Raw genomic sequence first — 25,216 nt, forward strand, 5'->3', positions numbered from 1 at the left:
TTTTCAAAGCCCCCAAAATACTGATATCATAAAAATGAATGATTTTCATTTTTAGCGGAAAGTGGTTATGTAAACAACACTTTATCTACTGGAAAATGATATATATTTTAAAATATTACAATGTTCTTTTTAAAAGAATTGTTAATTTGGCTGACTTGTAGCTCCATCACTGCACTGAATATCCTCCACACTCTTCAGGATCCTGTGGATTTTAGTGAATTTCTCATTTCTGACTGAAAGACTTGACTTTCCTCTTGTTGCGGGGAAGTGCTGTGACGCAGAGAGCAGAACAACAAGCCGACAGACAGCTTAAAAGCAGCCCCTCTCCAATAATCTCTACCTTTTCATCCCTCTTAAACTCTTCCTTTCTTCACCTCGGCCACCGAATCTACAGAATATGATTTGAAAAGCAAACCAACTACGAATGAAGTGAGAGACTCCATACAGTCAAACCTTGAGTGTGTAAAAAAAAAAAAGCAAATGAAAGTGAATGCAGAGGGCAAAAAGATACACGGAGCTCATCAAATCCCGTTTTAATATTCGGCCCCATTCACGGCGACACAACAGCGAGAGGAGCGCACAATCAGAGGAGAAGAAAAGGAGAGATTAGATAAGAGAGAACAGAGAGAGCGAGAGACAGTTTAAAAGAGCTACAGAGATGGAGAACCAGGAGATTAGCCGGTGCTATTTTTTTTGTCGTGAAGCTTTTGTGTTTGGATTAGTGCACATGCCAACGCTCTTCATACTATACACGTGCAGAAGTATACACTCAGCAAATGTGGACTTTCTTTGTCGGGACGAAATCAGCATTAATCGGCATTAAAAGGAAGATTTTCAGGTTCACGTGACCTCAATTTGAAACTCATTTTAAAGCTGTAGTTACTGTATGCTTAAAAGGTATTTGTGCATTGAAAGATTCTTGAGGCAGTGCTGAAACAGAAAGCAGAAGTCACACAACGCGTTTTTTCTATTTTTTTTTTATTTTAAAGTTGGACTTATGTTAATGTGAGTCAGCATATTAATACTCTATAAGCGCCTTTTTGTTTTGCTTTGTTTTTTTTAGGTTGGGCTGTGTTCATTTGGTTCTGCCAATTAAAACTATATATGTATTTATAATGTTAGCATGCTAGTTCTACCATATTGTAGTGTTATAGCTTGCTAAAGGATTCTACAACGTTAGCATATTGCATTTTTGATTTTATAACTTCCATTGTCTTCTGCCCCCTGGTGGATTATTTATTTATGCTACACAGGAAGCAGAAAGACAAGTGTATTTATACAGTATATGAAGAGTTCAGATGCACAAACCTGTAAATCCACAGACCTCTTTTCTTGTAAATGAGCATTTTCTATCAGGCTCCTCTGATTAGGTTCAGAAGTTTCATTTTATATGTAATGAAAAGGTTTTTAGCTAGCAAATAAAATACCTTTTTTCCAAAATGTCACTTTAGACAATTGCTTGTTTTTTAGGTAAGTTTTCTTTTGCTTCAAAACCAGCTAAATCCATGTCTCCTTTTTATGCAAAACCCTCTAAATCCACCAATTGGAAAATTTACCATTAGAAGTTATTTAACCAAACATAAAACACATTACACACACCACCTGAAATGTAAAATATATAAATCTGTCAAATAGGTGGCTGTTCATTCCGTTGGTAAACCAGGGAATAAGCAGAAGGAAAATAAATGAATGCAGTTTGTCAAGTAAGTGCATTAATCAATAACATTAAGACTGACATTAATTAAATCTAAAGAATCTGTTGTCATTTCTGGTATTTAGGATTTAGATTTGATGTCAGTAGAGCAATGTAAACATTGCAAACATTGTGAGCTAAGCTTGGTAGAATCAAATGATGTAAAACATTGTGAAACATCAATATCTGTGCATGGTCCATTAATATAAAAAGCTTATCAGATCTATAGGCATTATTAAGTAATATAAATAATGTATAGTTTTATGCATTATATTTATCTTTTTTAAAAATGCTTTAATTAGCAAATAAAACACAGGGTAGGCCTACTGGGCAAAAAGGGAATGCCTCTCAGACAGTTTTATAAGCTGTCATTCATTCATTCTCACCATACTCAAGGTCTTGGTCCTGTGTTTATTCTCATAGCATCCACATGAGATAAAAGAACAGCATCTTAACTCTGTCTTTCGTGAAATTGGGTTGCCATTTAATGTATAGTAAATCAGACTCATTTAAAGTAGCGTCGCTGCACACAAACACATAAATGCATGTTACACTTCCAACTGCACATTGTGTTTTCTTTTTCTTTTAATGAGGTAAGGGACGTTTTTATTTGCTATTCACTGACAGTCGGACAGGCTTATCCAGTTCATCAAACTCCGTCTTTTAAAATCAAAATCGAAAGCAGAATGAAGCAGTCTGCTCATAAAAGCAGGCGAATCAGCGTGCTGCTACAATAGAAACAGATGATTCGATAAGCGCTTCTGATTGGTTCTCGGGATATAGAGGCTTTTGCTATCAAAGGCATAAAATAAAAAAATTGTCATCTGAATTAAACCAATTAAAAGTGAAACAAACAATGCTTTGAGGTTATCTGTGGAGACTAACAGTATTCAAATACAAAAATGTAACAATGAAACGTAAAATAACACAGTCATCATTAAATAATACATTTATTCAGTAATATGAAAATTCTATTTTTTTTTTTTTTAATTTTTAACAAATAATTTAATCTTGCAATGTGACTATTGTGGATACACACATTGCGATATCAATACTCAAATGATATATTGTGCAGCCCTAGTTTTAAGTTTATCCTTGGTGTTGTTAACTGATGTGAAGCCATAATGAAATTTAGTTTTAAAGTACTTTAAATCTGATAACAAACTTTTATTCTCTTCAGAGATTTTTTAAAAAAATAGGTTATATATTATATAATTATATTTTCAGATTTTTATGGAATTATAAAAGCTTTTTTATCATGTTAGGATTTTATAGTGTTTGTATAATGATGTTTTTTATGTTCTTGTTGGGTCTGTTGCAACGTAATTTCATTCTGCATTACAGTTCTATTGTGATGTGTTGAATGACATAAATAAAGCAAAATGAAACTGATATAAAACAGTAAGTCAATTCAAAATTCAAGGACTTCTGAGATATATTAATTTTTTTAAGGTTTTGCTCAAGGTTTTTCAACTATATACCACTTTTTGACTGCTTTCATGACAATACACACTGACAAACCGCAGAAAACCAGACACAAACGTGCATTAGTCAGTCACAACGTGATATTTTGCTCTCTGATGGGTTAACGCTCTCATTTAACAGATAACACACGTCTCACACACACAAGAGCTAATCACTCAATGGATTTTGAAACGCTCTTATGCAAACGCGCACACACACATGCACAAATTGAGCTGATTGCCTGATGAAATTAGCATTGCTCCATCATTAAGCCTGCAGCGGCATTAGCCAATCACAACTCCACTAGCACGTCAGCTGTTATTACCAGCCAGAGACGCTGGAAATGGAAATGCAGAGGTGGGAGGGGGATCTGGAAGTTTCTAGAGGAACGAGTCCATTTTATGAGCACTATTGAAACGCTTTGAGTGCTCTCGCTGTCGGGTGTCACGCATCATTTTCAGTGTGTGCGTGTATTTTTCATCCTCTGGAGTTAAATGTAGTCATGCTGTTCTCTCATGTTCCTTACATGCACGTTTGATTGAAGCTGAATGTCAAAAATGAAAAGATTTAAGACAATTTTATCTTTATTTACATCTTAATTGAGATGCTCTGTGCTTTTTGGTAGTGTTTCTTTCAGTCTGTTGGAAAGAAAACATCCAAAATCTTCAAATGTTATTATTAGCCCTCCTGAATTAATAGCCCCCCTGTATTTTCCCCCCAATTTCTGTTAAACAGAAATATTTTTTCAACACATTTCTAAGCATAATAGTTTTAATAACTCGTTTCTAATAATTAATTTCTTTTATCTTTGCCATGATGACAGTAAATAATATTTGACTAGATGTTTTTCATGATTCTAGGGTTCAGCTTAATGTGACATTTAAAGGCTTAACTAGGCTAATTAGGCAACTTAGGTTAGTGATTAGGGTTATTGTATAACAGTTTGTTCTGTAGACAATCAAAAAAAAATATTGCTTAAGAGGGCTAATAATTTTGACCTTAAAATGTTTTTATTTATTTTATTTTTTTTTTGTGTGAAAAACTGTTTTTATTCTAGCTGAAATAAAACAAATAAGACTTTCTCCAGAAGAAAAATATTATAGGAAATACTTTGAAAAAGTCCTTGCTCTGTTAATTATCATTTGGGAAATTTGAAAAAGAAAATATAATTCATAGGAGGGGATAATCCTTTTGTACATGTAATAATATAGATAAACACACAGTGCTCAGCATTCCTCACAGATCTCTCTTTTGTTTTTCTATGGGATGCTATGCATTAATATATTTGCATACATATGATTAGTCAGTACTAAGGCCAAAACTTGACCTAATTTAACAATATATCTTAAAAACACTGCAAAATGTAATACACCAAATTAATGTTAGAGAAAATATTAAATAATATTTTAATGGAGGAAAAGAGCCACAATGTCCCCTGATAATGTCAACAGACTGGACTGTCTTAGCAATTGGCTTGTTTCTACTTTATATTTAATGTTCTCAACTATCAGCAATACAACTTTTCAATGAGTGCAATTGTTTGTCATAACTTTATTATTATAATTTTCCAGTTTTCACATTTCCAGTGGCTGTAATTTGAATTTTTAAAAGTTTTTAATTTATTTATTATATATATATATATATAACATGCCTGTTTTTATTTCTGTAATAAATATTTCAAGCCAACAGTTTGAGGATCTTGATGGTTTATTGCAGGTATGTTGTTTACATGGAAATAATCAGCCTTTTAAATTAAACAAAAATATTAATAAACAATCATATTTGGAATTTTAATAGTTTCTTTGTTTCGCGTTTACATTAATTCACATTATACATTTGAATAGCAAAAATTACAAGTTTCAGTCTTTTAATCACGATTAATTTAAAAAAAGTGCCATTAATAAGTACATTTTTTATCGATTGACAGCACCAAAAATATTACAATATATTTGTATATAAATTGGTAGAATTTTTTATTTAAAAAAAAAAAACATTTTTTGTTGCAACACCTCATTTAAATTTAAATGTATTATCTTTCTATTCCTAAAGATGTTATTCTTATTTACTTAAACAGTTTATTATACCACTTTATTTAGCAATAAAATATTTTCTATTCACTGAGAAATATAAAAAAATATATACTTTTTTTTTTTTGTTCTGTTCACAAATATGTTCTGAATTTTAAATTGATAAAAAGAGATTACAGTATTTCTTTTAGCCATTTTTTATAGTTCACTCACAAATTAGTGGTCTGTCCTCATTTACTCCCCGATTTAAGTTTCTTAAGATCAGGGTGTCCGCAGAGTCTTAAAAAGTATTCAAATTGATAAATCAATTATTTGAGGAAAAATTGGAGAAAATAAAGGCTCTTAAAAGGTATTGAAAAGTCTTAATCACATTTTTCATTTTTGCATACTCCTGGTTGGAGAAAGACGAGTTGGCTGAAGCCTGTCGCTGAAAGCAACCTCGTAATTTATTCTTTGTTCTGTAGAATGGTTGTGCTCCATTGATTTAACTACAACTGTTTATTAAGTTAAAGGTTTGATACTGATTAGAACTTGAAGAGGCGATAAGGTCTTAAAATATTCAAAGAAGGTTTTTAAAAAGCTTAAAAAGCTATTGAAATTGCCTTTAGGATGCCTGCATGTACCCTGAGGATATTTTGAAAAATGTTTAAATTGGCAGGTCATTGACTTTTTATAGTATTTTATTTTTTTACCCTGTATGCCAATGGTTGTTGTGTCTTTTTAGTTTTTGTGCTCATTTTTTTGTTCAACTGAAAAAAGAAATTTGGTAAACAGGTTGAAGGTTGAGTAAAAGGTGCGTTTTGGTTTATTAATGAACTATCTCTTAAATGTAATCAATTAATAGGGGAGTGTACTGATAACCAATCATCATGTTTTAACCCTATCCACTAGCAGTCTTCAAAAACACATTAGTCTTAGAACATCAGTTATATGAGCCCACTAAAAGTCTCTCTCCCACACACACACTCCATAGGGAGACGGTCACCAAATGTTACCCAAGGCAATTCTCTCCATTTCATTAACTTTCGCACATCTTTCAGGTGTGAAGGCAAACCACCCACACACACGTGCTCACACACAACCTTTTCATTTTCATTTCGTGCTCCATTTTCCTCTATTCCCCCTCAGGAACCCCTTTTTTAAGGCAATTGGTATGATCTCAATCTCAATGAGGCACTAAAGGATCAGTCTACGTGATTCCCTAGAGGGGGAGGATTTCACCACATCTTTGCACACACACAAAAACGCAACAGAGTGTGTGAAGGAACAGCTTTATGGGCCACTTCTCCCACACGTAAACCTGTTTTCACATGTTTAATCCCTGTGTTAAATTACTCAGCAAAACTAAAGCATCAGGACTCCTGCGGTGCTTGTAAAGGTCATTGCTGTGCTTTTGAATGGGTCATAAATTCACCAACACCTCTTATGTGTTGTGTAGATGGAGATGCCCTCAGAAGCGTCAAAACAACAGCATTCGTTTATAATATTGATCATGATTACTATTTTTTTCTTCCACTACTGAACCAAACGACTCTTGAGTTAACTATATCATATTCTGTATTATTTAGAGAGTCATGTGACCAGAGTGTTTAAATAAACTCCAGACGCACATGAACATTATTGTAAGTGTTGCCGGAACGTGTAATGCTGTTAAAGACATTAACCTCTTCAGACCCTGCGTCCATTACAATGGACATCACATGACACCCCATTTTTCTGAAATTTGGAACATAATTCAGGTCTGAAGGGGTTAAAACAGACGACATTGATTATCTGAATATGATTTAACGTTTACTTGACCTTTTTTTACTTGACCGTTTTGGTTTTTTTTTTTTTTCATCTGCTGAACTAAAGAAGATATTTTGAAGTATGTTGATAATCAAACAATTGACTGTAGACAATAACTTCCTTATTAGTGTAACATAGCAGGCACATAACATCATAAGACGTTAATATTAGATTAGGGTCATGACGTCAGGTGACTGAAATTCAATGTCTAGTTAGCGTCTAATGCTGGTTACACCAGACATGGAATGCACAAATGAATCTCATTATTCACGCATAAATAGATGCATAAACATTTTCAGTTTACTCGCTTAATCTGCACGTCAAATTCACTTCATTCTTGCATCAAATTGACTTTACTATAGATGCGGATTCATATCATCTACAGGGCTTCTGTCTGCCCAGTGATTCTAGCTTCGTTGTTAAATGGCTAACATGGATTTTATTGAGAGAATAGCTGTGATTATGTGCGTTAGGAACGCTGAACAACAGCGTAGATAAGTTCGACATTATGTCTGAGTCCATTCAGAGGTGCACCAGGCTCTGTGAGTTCATCAACTTCTCCAGAAACTAAACATGATGATGAAGGCTTTCAATGCTTCAGACTGAGTTGAGCCGAGTTTGATGACCGGTGTTGGCAAGAGGAATTCCCCTCAGGACATCATTAACAGGCACTGCGTCATAATTACTCCCCTAAAAGAGCAAGCCCTTGATTGGTTGATTCTTGAATGTCCACTGAATTTCAGGTTTTCCAACTTGAGCGATTCCTGAGAATCTCACGATACGCGTTAAGTGCATCAAATGTGCAAAATGATCAACTCGAGCCACTTCATTCGCCTGAGATTTGCATCTTTGCATTGCCTTAACATGTAAATAATTCACGCTTGACGCTTCATCCGCATCTGGTGTGAACGCAGCATTAGGACAACATTCTTTTGATGTCCAATAACGACAAAAAATGACGTTGATATTTGGTTGATTTTTATTTGTGTTGAAAAGTAATCAAAAATTCAACGTTGAGCCAACATGTTAAACTAATGTCATATTGACGTCAAATACTGACATTTATTCGTCAGGTATGGCAACCAAAATACAACATCTGATAGACGTCATTGTGGTAATGTCTCTAAGTCAAGCTGTTACACCATCAGATGTTGATATTTGGTTGATTTTAGGTTGGACGTTGAACATTGATGTCGGCCTGATGTTGGGTTCTGTCATCTACACAATTTTCATTTCCAAATAAAATGCAAAGTCTCCACGATGTTGTCGTAAAACGTCAATATGACGTCATCCTGTACCTGCTGGTTAAATATTATTGAATTCAGCAGTTAAATTGTTCAATTGTTTGATTACTTGGAAAAATCACATGAAAATTCCATGTTCATCAGAAGAAAAAAAAAACAAGTAAAATTTTATTCTGAATTTATATTTTTTGCATTAACTGGCCCATTAAGATTATTATTATTTTTTTTATTATGTCAAATTAGAAGAACCTGTTTCTGTCCTACCAAAATAATAAACCTTATTTCTTTAAATATGTTCACTTTTACACCCCTTATTTTAGTACTTTTACAGTTTTTCTCAGTGGCTTTGGTGCATTTCTCATAACACTATTTACATTTGCACAACCGTTAATGCATTTCTCCAAACAATTTGTCATTTGTGCACATCATAGTAGAATTTTCTCATTTAACAAGTTGCAAATGCTTTTGTACATGCATCAATTGCTTTTATACAACTCTCTGCTGTTTTATAGCATTATCATTTACTTATGTCATGTCATTCATTTATTCATTCATTTTCTTGTCGGCTTAGTCCCTTTATTAATCTGGGGTCGCCACAGCAGAATGAACCACCAACTTATCCATCACGTTTTTATGCAGCGGATGCTTTTCCAGCTACAATCCATCTCTGGGAAACAGGGAGAACATGCAAACTCCACACAGAAATGCCAACTGCGCCAAGGCTCGAACCAGCAACCTTCTTGTTGTGAGGCGACAGCACTACCTACTGCGGCACTGCTTCGCGCTTATGTCATGTCAGTCAAAATAAACTAAACTTGAGAATGCGGAATAGTCATTTAATATACAACTAAAAGTCCTCATTTCATTACTTGAGGAATTACATACAGAAATATTGAACTAGTTGTCAAAATCTAAGCAAATTCTATATATAAAAAACCTTCCTTAAAAGGTCTTCTAAAATGAACAAGTTCATGAATGATTTACAGACCTGTGTATGTTGTAGGTTCAGTTCCAATATGTAGTGCAATATTATTTACAGTTGTGCACAGCTCAACTTAAAGTGTAATTATTCTTTTGCACAATGCTGTGAATAAATTAGGGTTGTAAAGAGCAAATTCAGTAAAACTGTGAAACATACATATTCAGTGTCTTGTATTCGGATACCTCACTAAATGCAGTGATGTCTAACTTTACTGTAGTTTTCAAATGGCTGTGCAAAGACTATATAGCTCTGTCTTGAGCAGTTTCAGGACGTGTCACCAAAGTCTGACTTTTTTACATTGGAAATATTTACAGCGTAAACTGTCTTAATAAAAACATGACAAAGCCATTTGACTATCTTGTTCATAAACAATGGTGTCTGGACTTTTCATCTTGATGACACTGACACTTTCATTGACATGAATACTTGCTTTTGAGGAATGAGCTATCCATTTTGAGCGAGTGACACGCTTTTGCAGGTCATCAACTAAGTTTTGCAGTTTGTATTAATTGTTTTGAGAAATGCATTAACTGTTGTGTAAATGTAAATAGTGTTGTTAGAAATGCACTAAAGCTGAGAAAAACTGTAATATAGTCTGCGCCGAATTTTCTTTTACCTACCTTGTTCATAGTTTTTCAGGATGAAAGCATGTCATATTCTGGCTAATTGGCTATTTACATTTATCTATTCAGTGAAAGCTTTTAGCTGAAGCGCTCTATGTTATATTCTGTGTTGACTTTTTTTTTCAGGCAGTCCCTTAATACTGCCAGATGAAAATATGCTAATGCAATTCTGCCATGCTCTAAATGTTGATTATTTGATAGATAGATAGATTGATAGAGAGATTGATAGATAGACAGACAGCAGACAGACAGACAGACAGACAGACAGACAGACATATTAAAAGTATATAAAAAAAATGTATTACATCTTGGAAAGATAAACAGCCATTAATGTATTTTGAAATGTCAGATTTAAGCCAAATGTTCACCTTTGGTTATTTAGGTCATAGGCCAAATGTATTATGGTTGCTTTTGGTCAAATAATAACCAAAATAGTCTGTAGAGGGCTTCAAAAATGCTTCTTTGTCCTCACTGAAAGCACCTCTTTGCGTTACACTATGGCTTTTATTATTACTTTTTTCTCCAACAGAGTAGATCAAATAAAAGGACTCAAACACTGGCCTTTTCAAAGGCAGACTTAAATAAATGGCTCCTGCAGTTCAACACTGGAGCGGCGCTCTATAAAAGCTCAGCCTCAATAATGTCGCAGCGCCACAAACAGTCGCTCTGAAAGTGTCTGTATTTGTATTTGTGTTCCTGTGCTGCTCATTTCTGCCAAATTGGAAACTAGCCCACTGCTAAATTACAGTTAGCGGATGTTCAGATGTTTGGACGGAAAGGATATTTTTATGCTGAATAGTGGTGCTGGATTACTGCCTGCACTTACTGATTGTTCGATTGACTTATAATAAGCTTATAAGTAAATGCTAAAAGTAAAATAACACACACACAACTAGATGTCTTGCAGATGGTGTATTGTAAGGCTTTTTTTTTTTTTTTTTTTTTTTGCAATATTGATTTTAATGATAGTTACTCTTTGTGCAGGATCTTGAAAGTAGCTGGTAACAAATCTACTACTCTGAGCCTGATATTTCCTCTGACTTTTTAATTAAAAATTTTAGGCCAAATGAAAATCTGTTATCGCATTGTTATTTCAATATAATGAAAGTAATATAAAAAAGACAAAAACAGCACCATAAAACTGGTCCATCTCAAACCAAATGACTGAAATTTAGTTTGCTATGTTCAAATCTTGGTCCATGGGTGTTTAATGTGTTGAAGTAGCATCGTCTCATTTGTGAGTGGATTTTGAAAGGAAATCAATTTAAAGCAACAGATTTTTTTATTAAATCCCTACATGCAGTTGGTAATCAGTTCATTTATGGATCATATTGATTTGTGCTCAAGCGGTACTGTTATTGTACTCACTTATATCAAATTATTTTGTAATTGTTAGAAAAAGATGGTATAATTGTTGGAAAAATAGTTTTTTTGTCAGAGTTCAGAGTGTGAAGAGCTTTTATTGAACAAATTAGACAGACTGATTGATTGATTGATTGGTTGATTGATTGATTTATTTATTTGTTGATTGATTGATTGATTGATTGATTGATAAAAAGTATATAAAAACTATTATTTATTGTATAACTACTATTAATTACTATAACTATTGTATAACTAAAGTATATTGGAAAGATTAATGTCCATCAGTGTTTTTTGAAATGTCAAATTTAAACATATTTTCACCTTTGGGTTTTTTGAATAGTTATTACCTTAGGACAAATGAATTATGGTTGCTTTTGGTCAAATAATAACCTAAATATTATGTCGAGGGCTCAGTTCAGACTTTTTTGGGCTCTCATTGGCCAGATTTTAATAGACAGACTGGTTGATGATTGAACTGATAGATGACTCACAATTTACAGTTAGCAATTTTCAGGTAAGACAAGCCAAATTGTCAAATTAAAATCTCAAATTTACATTGATATGCTTGGAGTGTTCAAATCTATAGTAGAGTACCAGGTGACTGTTTAATATGCATATTGTAAACTAACAAATAAGATGTAGTTCTTTAATGCAAGGTACACTGAAATCTGTTAATTAACACTTTTTCTGTATTTCATGATTTACCATATTTTTTCTGTTTACAGAATCAGAATCAGTTTTATTGCCAAGTATGCTTCACACACACAAGGAATTTGTTTGTGCGTATGAGAAAGTAGTGCACAATTATTGCACAGTTGGGTAATATTTAACTGTTTATGAGGTAGATGGTTTGAGGAAAGAAACTTTTCCTGTGTCTGGCTGTTTTTGTGGTTGGTGCTCTGAAGCGCCGACACTACGGTAACAGGAACAGGTAGTGTGCTGGGTGCGAGGCATCCAGAGTGATTTTGTGAGCCCTTTTAATCACTCTGGAAGAGTACAGTTCTTGAAGTATAGGAAGGGTAGTGCCAGTGATGTGTTCAGCAGTCCGGACTATTCGCTGTAGTCTATTGAGGTCGGTTTGGCAGCTGAGCTGAACCAGACGGTGATTGAAGTGCAGAGGATGAATTTGTGTGTTCACAAATGGATTACAGTTGTGAATTATATTATGGGATGTCAATCTACTGATCTGTCAACTTTTTATGATGAAAATTCAACTGTGCTTTTATCAAAGTGACTATTGCTAAGGTTTTTGTGCTTTGAAACAATATATTGTATAATAAATAAAATATAGAGAATTAAGTCTGAAAAAAACAGAAAAAAGTACCAGCAGTTTATTACCAGGTTTTTGTATCATAATTTACAGCACCAAACCAGACAAAATATCACATCAAACTTATACAAATTTCAATAAAAGTCACTTTTTCAAACATTTCCACATCAGAAGTTGTTGGAGGAAAGATCAAGGTCCCACAAAGCAATTAAAAAGCATAGATTGATGATAATAATAAATCAAAATTAATTACAAAATACAGAAAATTGTTAATTTACCGATTTGGTCCCACTTTATATTAAGTGTCCCTAACTACTATGTACTTACATCAAAAAAATAAATAAAATTTACTTATTGTGTTTATAATGTATTTGAGAACACTTGTGGTGCTCTTGAGTTGGGATAGAGGTTGGGTTATGGACAGGTTTGGTGGTATGGGTAGGTTTAAGGGTAGGTTAAGGTGTAAGGAATGGTCAACAGTGTATTTACAAATGTAATTACAAAAGTTAATTACAGATGTAATTACATACATGTATTTAATCAAGCATATGTACACAGTAAATACATGTATTTACATAATAAGTACATTGTAACAAACTATTAATTCCTATGTAAGTACATATTAGTTAGGGCCACTTAATATAAAGTGGGACCACAGATTTTTCTTACAATGTACATTTATGCATGCATTATTAGATGCTTTTATTCAAAGACATTTTTTGTAGTGTCATGTAATGTTTGAAGAATTCTAGAGGAAAATTTGGAGGAAAGTGTTAACAGTAAAAAAGTTAGGAATTGTTCAATTAATTGCATTATTTAAAAGTTTTTTTTAAATCAATGGCTCTGTCTCTCTTCAGCTGCTGTCAGCGACCCGGAGTCTGCGCTACGAGTGGACGACGCTCACTGCAGTTCAGTGGTGCTGACGCCCATATCAGAGGTTTCGTCTGCTGACCTGTGCGCATCCTCTCCTCACTCGCAGCACCCCGACGCTCTCCTGGAACCCAGCGGAGACACAAGCCCTCCTCCACAGGACAGCCCTGCAGCAGACACACCGGCAGAGAAGGAGCCCAAAAAGTCCAAACAACACCTGCACTGCCCCATCTGCAAAGTCACGGTCAACTCCAGCATTCAGATGGAGGCTCACAATAGTGGTATGTAGCCTTTTTCTAGACCTGTTTAAAGACAAGATACTGCAGGCAAGTTTTTACTAGCACTAATACGTTTTTGGTTTGAGATTTTTTGGCTTGTCATCAAGTCTTTGTTTTTTCAGTCTAGCTTAAAACATGTACCACAGGTTTAAAATATAGTTGAGGTGGTAGCCGGATTGAAACCTTTTACAGCACATAAATGGTCAACTGCATGCGACAAACATATTGAGCCATGTGCACCCTCAGACAGGGTGCTCTCTCTCTCTCTCTCTCTCTCTCTCTCTGTCAAGTTGTTTTAGTAGCATGACATGTTACATCAGGGGTCTCAAACTCAATTTACCTGGGGGCCGCAGGAGGCAAAGTCTGGGTGAGGCTGGGCCGCATAAGGGATTTCACAAAAAAAAAGTCCTCAAATGCCATTATTAACAGTTTTAATTATTTCTTCTGAACATGAAGTGTCCTGAACATTAATAGAACATTGAGTGAAGATTATGAACAGTTCTTCTGAACATGGCATCTTTTGCCTACTCCTTACTGCCAGAGACTTGACAGCACTTCTTCTCACAAATCTGAACCACATTTGGCTTTAGAGCGGAAGCAGTTGAGACCCTCAGTATGGCTTGAAGATGATCATTATTAAGTCTAGACCTGTACTTTGACTTATTGAAGTTCAAGGTGGAGAATAACTTCTCACACAAATATGTGCTCCCAAAAAGACCTAGTCCTAGGGAAAAAAGTGGGGGAACTAACTCAAAACTTCCATTCCCTCACCTAAAAAAAGGCGCATGTATAAATAAAACACCCCCACCCCACTCCAGTCACATCAGTCTGTACCAGTCTGTATCTACCTATAATATATATAAGACAGGGCTCGAAATTAACTTTTTTACTTGGTAGCACCGGTGCTCCCAACTTCAAATATTTAGGAGCACCAAAATAGATTTAGGAGCACCAGAAAAAATTTAGGAGCATCCACCAAAAATGATTGAGCACCGCTGCAAATTGCTTTTTAAGGGATTTATTGTATTTTAAAACAACATCAATAGGACTGACAAAAACTAGAAAAAACTATCTAACTAATGCTGCGAAGACATTGATATTTGTGTGCAATAATTCCAAAATGAATGTCTAATAATTATAGAATATTAATGATGATGAAAATGACAATAATAGTAAAAATGAATTACATTTCTCATTATGATACTGCCTTGAATGTGCATGAATGTAGGTTATCTGCTATAAAAAGTCTGTTACTTTATGAAAAATAATTGTATAGTTTGCATCAAACAAAAATGAAGCATTGCAGTAAGAAATATTTATTTTATACTGCTGTTTTTATATGCATGCCAATTTAATAAATAATATTTCTGCTACAAAACAAACAAAAGATTATAATAAATCATTCAATTCAATGATGAAAGCTGCAAAGCAGTCATCAGTAAATAAATAAAAAAATAAAAATAATATACACCTCAAAAAAGAATAGACAAAAGAAAGAAAGTCTCACTTCTATCACTTTAAAAGATTTGGTTTCAGTTTGTGTCAATTTAAAGGTTCAGTCTGAGATGATCTTCATGTTTCTGTGTTTGTGAGTCAGCCGACCCAATTTATGAGCAGGCAGAGCAGGATTCTTGCGATGACCACCGGCGGAATACCGCTGTTTGTTATGAGCCGCAGTTTCAGTGTAAACTTAGTAAAGGCGAGCTTCTTTGGCGATGATATGTACAGTATTAGATTTGACTTTTAGCGGACATTTGCGCGGAACACGCAGTGAATGCAACGCATGGAGATTCGGGCGCCTTCTCCATGAAGCGCGTACTCGATTGATCTCAGCTGGTGGATCATTATTCACCACGTGACGTGTCATGATCGCTCTCATCTGCACCTCAATTTTAGGTGGGGTTTGCAAACCTGTGTGCTTTAAGTTTTTACTCTTTTGCCGTTTGCATTTCCCGTGGTCATAAAAGCTCCTTCCCTGTCATCTGACAGCGAAATACCTTGAGTGATTGACAGCTATGAACCAATATAGCGGCAGGGAAGAGCGATTCAGCATGTTTTTACAAAAAATCAAAACAGGTCGCACTACAACCATTATCAGCAGTCGCACTAATGCGCCCAAATATATTATGAGGTCGCATAGATTAATTTTCGGGCGCATATGCGACCAAAATGGTCGCAATTTCGAGCCCTGCAAGATGCAGGATGTAGCTGAGTGGCAGGCAGGGGCGGGAACAGCTTACCTTGGTTCTTCCCGCCCGTCACAGCGTCTAACAAAGGGGCGGGGTGCGTGGTGACGTCACCGGCATCCCCGCTCCTTTGTTTACACGGCGGGCGGGGAATGCCAGTGACCGCTGTGTACGGATAGAATCAGCGGAGCTGGAAGCGCTCTCTCTCCCCGCTCCGCTGATTCTGTCAGTGTACAGCGGTCGGCGCGGGCCACAAAATATTGCACTGAGGGCCGCAAATGGCCCGCGGGCCGCGAGTTTGAGACCCCTGTGTTACATACTGTATGTATAAAGCATGTAATATAATAACACCAAGTTAATAAAATATACAGCAAATCAAAATAAATATCAGAAAAATTAAAAAATTAAAATAGACATTATTGCTAAAAATGATAACAATTACTATAATAAAAAGTGCAGATTTTTTCAATAAGGCAAATTAGTTGATTAGCTATTTCTAATGGTGTACAAATATCTTGCAGCCATTATAGATGTCATTTTCTCTCTCCGCGTATATAGTAAAGTTTATTAGTCGTTTATTAAATAATCATTCAATGTTTCTCTCGCGGATGTGCGCGCATACAAGTAACGCCCACTTTGGAAAGCGAAAGTAAAACCTGAATCCTGGACATTTTAGGAGATTCTGAAACTACAGTCGAACACATTTTGGTGGAAAAGGAGTGCCTCTGTGGGTCTGCAGAGCATGTGAGATTGTCTGTGTAAGTGACAGATTGCGCGCGCACAAAATCAGCGGTAGGAAATGTGCAGAGTGAGAGATTTTGCACTGGATAGTTGATCCCGAATGTTTGGCTTTCATGTACGATACAAAAAAAAAACGTTTAAAAGGATGATAATATTAGTATTATTCATGTGTCACCACCAAATATACTTGGAAGCCGTTTATATACTTGGGCGGCGCGCCTAAGTAAAGTCTATTTGTGGGAAGCACTGAATTGTTTACAGTGATGTAAAGTACCAAATTACAAACACTCAAATGACTGTAACTATGTGGTTTTTCTCAGGAATTGTAATTTACTATGTAGTTTTAAAGTTGTGTACTTCCCCTTGAGCACATTTTTAGTGCTGTATTAGTACTTTTACTCCACTATTATCTTTCAATCTGCAGTCACTACTTTATTTTTTATATCGCAGTATGTAAATACAGCAAACCATTTGGAAGCACTAAAAGTGTCAAAAAATGTATAAAATCTTTACATGCAATGACCCAGAGACTGCTTAAACCAGGGGTCTCAATCTCAATTTTGCAGAGGGGCACATCAGTGACTGACAACTCATAGGAGGGCTGTTTTAACATTCAAGCTCATCAAAAAAGTGGAAACCTGATGTTATTGATGCACTCAGACATTCTTCCCCAGATTATTTGCAGTCAAAGCTCCTTCTTTTGTTTCTTGTCTTACATATTGTAGGGATAGTTTAAATTGCTAGGAAAATACCACAATTTAATAATAGGCATAATGATAATAATTATGTCCCAATCAGTTTGCTCCTTAGCCAAAAGTTTAGCAGATAGTTTAAGACAGCAGAAAGCATTTTGGGTAACTTTAGTGACTTTACTGGCAATTGTTGCTCTCAAAATCTTTTTTTCTTTTTTTGTTAAACTACAACAAAGAGGGGGGAAATATGTCCTACTATTACTTTAATATGTTCAATTCAGCCAGCAGTAAAACATTACTAATGCAGCTTTATATACAATTCTTAATACACGTATGAGGAACATTTATTAAATGAGACCTTTTAATCGAATATTAGCAAAATTATCATATTTACACCACCATCAAACAAAGAAATGTTTGTGCAAAAAATACTAAAGTAGTATGAAACTGATAATGATCAAACGACCCTTTAATATTTTTTTTAAAAATAGAGCTTTAGTAAAAATAGAGCACTTATGGACATATAGTTCAACGTTTAAATCACCCCCAGAAATAATAAGCTGCGGTCACACTGGACTTTTCACCCCATAGACTTCCATTCATACGCATGCGAATACATCAGACCAAAAACAAAAGCTCATGCGACAAGTTCCGCAGTTCACTGCGTTGCAAAGTTCGAGCTTGGTGAACTCTGACCTGTGAAATCGCATCACTTGACTGCGTGAGTCCAATCGAGGATCAAAACATGATGTCTCTGGACAGAAATTTAAAGCAATCGCTCGCTTTTTATAATGTCTAATCATCTTGTTCGCAGCGTAGTACTACAGAATTTCCCTAGCTTAAACTTTAACGTGACCGCAGCTTTACTCTCGACTGCACGCTAAGAGAAACCGAAAGTAACCCAAATATATAGTGCAATCCTTTAAATCTCCAGTAAGTGGGGGGTCAAAACTACAAGTGGCTATATGCAACTGCACAACAATAGTGATTCAAAAATAAATGTTTTGGAGGGCCAAATCGTGTTATATTTTGATGTCAGTTGTGGGCCGGAGGGAGGCTGCAAATGGCCCACGGGCCAGCAGTTTGAGACCCCTGGTTTAAACTGGATGACATTTATGAGAAAATGGCGGATGTTTACTATACTGAAATCACCAAATAGTCTTTAACAATGCCTAAATGCACTACAGAATGTTACGTTTAAACACAAATTTCTTGTAAATACATTCGCTTTTTACAGCATTAAACTCAATACTCACAACTCTTGTGTACATTCAAAAAGGGCTATTTTTTATCTTTTAAACTTTTTTTTTTACTATTTTTTAGTTTGTTTAATATTTACAACAGCTAATTTTACTCGCACTACATTTTTGAGAGAGTAATGGTACTTGAGTATGATTTTTTTCAGTACTCTTTCCACCGCTGATTGTTCATAAGGACTACTAGTAACTGTAAATCCCTGAATGGAAAAGGTTGGTTAGTTGGTTCACATCAAATCACATTAAATCTGTTGTGTTATCTGATGGAGCAACAGCGCAGCTGTCATGTCCCAAAGGTTTCAAAGCACCCTCTAAAATCAGCCAACGGTATTCTCAAATGCTGTGTAATATCACTCTGCCTGGTGAGCCATGGTACTGCAGCAGGGTTTCTTGACTATTATGCCAGAATAAGAGTATACCCAGCAGGCACAGAACATCAACATGATGTCTGATTGAAGTTGTCATGGAACGTTGCATTTTGTTTTGGAAATGAAAATCGGTTTGACCTTTTGGTCACTTTCCAACACAAACTAAAATCAACAAAATAATTCCTTATTGGATGTCAAAATAACATGGTCCTTTAAATGCTGGCAACCTAAATCCAGCCTAATATTATCGTCTTACGACGTTGTGTGTCTGCTGGCTATATTGGTCTAGAACAGTGTTTCTCAACCATGTTCCTGAAGGATCACCAGCACAGCATGTTTTGTATGTTTCCATTGTCACACCTGTTACAGGTCTTTCTCTCTCTGTTAATGATCTGAATCTGGTGTGTTTGCTAAAGGAGACATGGAAAATGTGCAGAGCTGGTGGTCCAGGAACGTGGTTGACAAACACTGCTCTAGAAAATTGTAATTTTTCCATTTTCGGTCAGTTTTATTATTTTATTATTATTAAAAGAAGAAGTAGTAGTAGTAATATTTTTCAATGTTTAAACTAAAGCAATACATAGTCTAGAAAAACAAATAAATAGGGAAATACTTTGAAAAGTTACTTGCTTTGTTAAACATCACTTGGGAAATATAAAAAAGAGGATTGAAAAAAAAATCACAGGAAGGCTAATAATTTTGCCTTCAACAGAATAAGTGAGTTTTTTTCCTCTCCTTCTTGCATGTCGCAGGCACCAAGCATAAACTAATGATGGATGGACAGAGTGTGTTGCCACGGAGACGAGGGAAAGCGATGTCATCCCGCCCTTCGTGTAAAAGCAAGCGATTGGCCAGCAAGGGAAGTCTGGGCGTGGCCAGCAAGAGCTTCTACTGTGAAGTTTGCGAGATCCATGTTAACTCTGAGACTCAACTCAGCCAGGTAAAGGAAAACTAATCGACACCCATGCATGTAACTCACTGGAATATCTGAAATAAGTAACTTTAATTGAATCTCTGCAGACATTTTAGGGTTCAGATAATGCCACTTTATGTGCCTCTTGGCATTCCATTAAGCATGCCATATTCCAAAATACACATTCAATTCAATTCATCTTTATTTCCATAGCGCTTTTACAATGTAGATTGTGTCAAAGCAGCTTAACATAGACGTTTTAGTAAACTGAAACTGTGTCAGTCCAGTTTTCAGAGTTCATATGTTCAGTGTAGTTCAGTGTGGTTTAGTTTTCACTGCTGAAAGTTCAAACACTGAAGAGCAAATCCATCGATGCACAGCTCCACATGTCCCAAACCAAGCGAGCCAGTGGTGACAGTGGCGAGGAGCAAACTTCACCAATTGACGAAAGTAAAGGAAAAAAAACCTTGAGAGAAACCTTGAGAGACTCAGTTGAACACAACATTTCTCCTCTGTCCAAACTTCTTGTGTAGAGCTTACTTAAAAATGATGGTTGGAAACATAGCTATAGCTGGTGGCTAGGGTTGAGTTTGAGGTGGCGTATTATTTCACTTATTTCTGTCTATTGAAGATCATATACACCAGACACATCACATAGCCTGTTAGTGTTTCTCACTAGAAAAACCTTGGAAATTTACATAAATGCACACATTTTGTACCTTGATCAAAAAATATGGAGACAAACGTTTCAGCTGTAAAGAGTATTGTTCACTGAATCTGACATTTTCACATGTTAAAAAATAAATTCGACCTCACGTTGTGTGAATCGTATAGATGATGCCTCCAAAACTGTTGTCTGTCATAAAAAAATTTGACTCAGGTTTGATTTTATTTTGTTTTTTGTATCCGATAAAATGTTTTGAGAAGTGTTTGCCAGTTCAGAGCCACCGTACAAGTGCTATGAATGCCCCCCCTTGAGCTTTCAGCACAGATAACTTTATGACAAACACAAAGCATATTATAGAGACAGATTTTGGCGGACTGTTGAGAACACATATGCTGGATTCAGCGACTGGCACACCGCTCCCTTCTGCTTTTTGGTGTGTGTGCGTGCGTGTGTGTGTGTGTCCATATCTTTGACGTACTGCCCATAGACATTATAATAGAAAGCTAGACACCTCATGGTCTGTTACTCCAATACGTCGATATGGCTGCCATCTATTATAATGTCTATACGTACTGCAAGTCTATGTTCTGGATTTGTTTACATATGTAAATGTGTGAAGTATCAAAAGTAATGATAAAAGATCTACTGGTTTCCTGAAACAAACTTTGCATTTGGAGATAATCAAGCGCGGCTCTTTGATAAGCTGGATTCTCCATTCACTTTATGCAGTATGGAGTACTGAAGGAACACAATATATGAAAGCTCAATGTTATCCTTTTTTCTTTTTTTGATTTTGAAGAAGAAAACAAAGCATCACTTCATCACTTCTTAAATGGTTTAGGTTTTTTTTGTAATGGATTCATTATTACGCATCGGACTCAGTGTGTAGGGTTTGTGTACATGATGAATGGATTGAATTGGAAGCGAAAATTTTGGACTGTGTGCAAAGGCATAATAATAATAATAATAATAATAATAATAATAATAATTCCTTACATTTATATAACGCTTTTCTGGACACTCAAAATGCTTTACACATTGGGGGAATCTCCTCATACACCACCAGTTGTTCAGCAACCACCTGGATGACACAACGGCAGCCATATTGCGCCAGACCACACAACACACACCAGTTGATTGGTTGAGAAGAGACGAGGAGAGAGAAGCCAATTATAAAATGGGGATGGTTAGGAGGCCATGATGGACAGAGGCCAGTGGGCAAATTTGGCCAGGATGCCAGGGTTTAACCCCTACTCTTTTTTTGAAGGACATCCTGGGATTTTTTTAAACGACCACAGAGAATCAGGACGTCAATTAAACGTCTTATTAAAATACGGCACTCACTGAGCAGTATAGAGTCCCCGCCACTATACTGGGGCATAAGGACCCACACAGATCACAGGTTGGGCGCCCCTGCTGGGCAACCTTACTTTTCCGTGTGGTCTCCCATACAGGTACTGTTCGGCCCCAGCCTTGCTTAGCTTCAGTGGGCGACCATGTGAGAGTGAATAATTTTTGTTTTGTCACTTTGGTTACCGCACCAAATTTACCTGGAAGAGTGCAATGATATATATATATATATATATATATATATATATATATATATATTGGACCAAAATTAATTTCTTTAAATTATAAATTATTTCATTGCGTTGAAGTGAAGGTATAAATTTAGGTAAGATGCTTTTTTAATGCTTTACACTTTCATAAAAGAGGTGTGTGTGTGTGTTGTTGTTGGCCCTGTGTCCACTGTGGTCTGAGGAACATGACATTTAATGGTATTTCATGCTTGCCTTAAGCCGCTCTTAAGTGTGACGTAAATGAGATGAAGCCTGCTGAAAAAAAGAGACAGGAGAAGGGAAAGGTTGAAAAATATTTAAAAGTTTAAACAGAAAAGGCTGCTCTTGTTCTAGTCTTGGTATCATGATTGAAAATGCACCATTAAAAATGACTCTTGACCTCTGTGTTTGTTTAGCACATGAACAGTCGAAGGCATAAGGATAGACTGGCTGGGAAACCTCCAAAACCCAAGTTCAACCCTCATGCCAAGAGTCAGCCTACCTCAACCGTGTCGGTGAGCACACACAGGAACACACACTTGTCACATTCTTGCAGGAGATGTAAATTTGTGGGTGCTTTGTGCAGAGAAATCTTGTCTTTTGTTTGTGTAATTATGCATTCAGAGGCTAATGACTCGGCCTATTACCAGATTTTTGAGCCCGTCATTGTCTACTTATTTACTTATGTAAATGTGTTCAAATATATATTTATTCAGTGTTCGTATTCATTTCAGTACTATTATTGAATAATATGCAAATGGTTAGATAATGTATGGTTGCATAATGTATTTACAATACAGCTTTACAATACAATACAAATACAATTGTAGATCTTAAATAAGGTTAAAATTAGGTTTATTTTACTCTAGTTAATATATGGGTTTTCAGCATCTATAATCTCCAATTAAGTATGGATTAATAATTAATTTTTAATTATTATTTTATTTATTTATTTATTATTATTATTATTAGTTATTATTATTTTGCAAAATTCTGTGCAGAAAGGCAGATTCAGATTGGTCCTAGTAAGAGTTCACAGTATTGTTCCAGATAAAATATAACATGAATAATATAAAAATATATATTTTTTAAACAGATTAGATATTAATCATTATTCAAAGCTGTTAGAAAACACGCTCCATGCCAGATAAATAAGATCTAGCGTGCCCCGAACGCCAGATACCATCAGAAAATGTGTGTTTCTTTGGGTATCCAGACAACAAGCCAGCAGAGCCGCTCAATACCCAAACCTGTTAACCATCTATAACTTTTTTTCATTTTGAGCATTATAAACTCTAGATGATGGATAATACAGCCCAGAGTGTCATTCTAAATATGCATAAACTGTAATGGTAGACCAAATCATTCAGCAACTGTTAATGTTTTAGCTTGGGAAGATGCCTCTGACGGTGAGGGAGAAAAGGACATCGACATAGCCTTGGAAAACTTTTTACAGAAATCTTATTTTGCATGCTATCTTCATCAAATTTGACATATAAACTGATGAATACTTGGTTTTCAAGTCATATTATTTTTCCAGGACATTATATTGTTTTCCTGTGTTTCTATATGGAAAACAAATATTGAACACAATAGTAAAAAAAAAAATTTCTCATGAATTCATAATGTATAACTTTTTATATATTTTTTAACATGTAACCTTTTACCACAGTAAAGCTCAAAGTGTCTTCTTTCCAATGATACATAATTTGTGTTTGTAGCTTAATGGAGTCAGGAACTGTTACTATTTAAATTTAGGTAGGTCTAAATCCCCAAAATTGAGTGCTGGCTAACAGGTTTTAACCAGTATTCAACTAAATTTATAGTCTCCTATCAATATAGCAGTTGACTGAGAAAGCCAGAGATGATCAGAAGTAATTGGGATAAAGAAAGAGCAGAGTTTACTGAATGATCTTAGTTTCGTATGTTTCGATGCTCAGACATAACCTGACCAGGATGAATCCAACAATTGTTTTTATACCACAAGCAACAGCAATGGAAAATGACTGCTTCACAATACTGTCCTGAGACAATCGACCTCGAAATAAAGACGTGTTAAGTGTCGCTGGAATCCACACAATCATAAGTTTGTAACAATATGGAAAAAATAAATAATAATAAAGCAATAGTTATAAGAAAATAGTAATAATAAAATTATAAAACAATCAAATAATAATTAATAATTATCAAATTATTATCTAATGATCAATAAAATGATACCTAAATAAATGATCATATGATTAAACTAAATATTTAAATGAATATAAACAAGTGAAAATGAAACACTACACACATGAATGGTTGCTTTCTTGAAGCAGCACACATAAGTTTGCTACAAGGATTCTCAGATCGTTAGTTAGGCTCTTCAAAGCCCTTTTCCTGAGCCTCTCTACGCATTGTCAGTCTTATGCATCTGCCATGTTTGTAGATTTTTAGAAGATTTTACCCATGTTTACAGTGATAATCACTTTTCAATAGCAATGTCCAACATGCAGTGTGTTATAGGTAATATTAACTATTAGTTAGGTCTACTTTCTGCCACAAAATGTAACATAATACTATACTTGTGTAAATACTACGATTTAGGTAGTACTGGGTGGTACTACAATTGGTGCATAGTTATTTTTCATATACTATTTGGGAAGGAAAATTTGAAAATTGGGGAGCGACAGTGAGATTGAAAAGAATTCATGAAATGTTCAAATGTAGTACATCTCAAATGCATTGTTTTGGATCAGTAATTTTGTAAAAAAAAAAAAATAAAAATAAATTGAGAAAAAAAAGTAAGTTTGCATCAGCTAGAACACTAAAAAGTCATATTCAACTAATCAGCACAGTGTAGTTAATAGTATTCAAATAAATCTGCCTCACATATTAAAATACCCAGAGTTGGTTTGAAACAATAGGACTGATGATGATTGACAGAACAAGATAATAAGCCGTGTCTGTTCTCAGCATGACAGAATGGGGAAATGTGAAGGGGAGGAAGTTATTGAAGGGAGGATGCCAGCAAAACATGCTCATTATGACACGAGGAGTAATTTTGCGTAATTAAAAATGATTTTTATGCAGCTCAGTTCTCCCGATCTTTTGCAGCAGGGTGTCCGATGGAACGGTTATGCGGGCGGCGCAGTGTCTGCCATGAAGAAAGTTATCAGCCAATGCAATCTCTCCTCTCTGTCCTCACAGGTGAGTACTTATGTTCATCGTTTGTTCATCGTTTAACCCAA

The 25,216-nt window shown here is 35.3% G+C and overlaps 1 protein-coding gene across 16 annotated transcripts in view; it reads left to right on the forward strand.

Annotated features, from left to right (window-relative positions):
* Window positions 1-25,216, forward strand: part of znf385c (zinc finger protein 385C) — a 259,074-nt gene that overhangs the window by 229,482 nt on the left and 4,376 nt on the right. For 8 of the 16 annotated variants that reach the window (XM_087244162.1, XM_087244168.1, XM_087244163.1 and 5 more), the window contains 4 exons: window positions 13,314-13,607; window positions 19,600-19,787; window positions 22,403-22,501; window positions 25,083-25,175. In XM_087244162.1, the coding sequence (XP_087100288.1) occupies window positions 13,314-13,607; window positions 19,600-19,787; window positions 22,403-22,501; window positions 25,083-25,175 (674 nt within the window). The remainder of the gene's footprint in view (window positions 1-13,313; window positions 13,608-19,599; window positions 19,788-22,402; window positions 22,502-25,082; window positions 25,176-25,216) is intronic. The other 8 variants (XM_087244165.1, XM_087244171.1, XM_087244166.1 and 5 more) reach the window with 1 other exon arrangement.

The sequence above is a fragment of the Danio rerio genome, chromosome 3 (genome assembly GCF_052040795.2).
Source record: "Danio rerio strain M-AB ecotype USA chromosome 3, GRCz13ab, whole genome shotgun sequence".
NCBI lineage: Eukaryota > Metazoa > Chordata > Actinopteri > Cypriniformes > Danionidae > Danio > Danio rerio.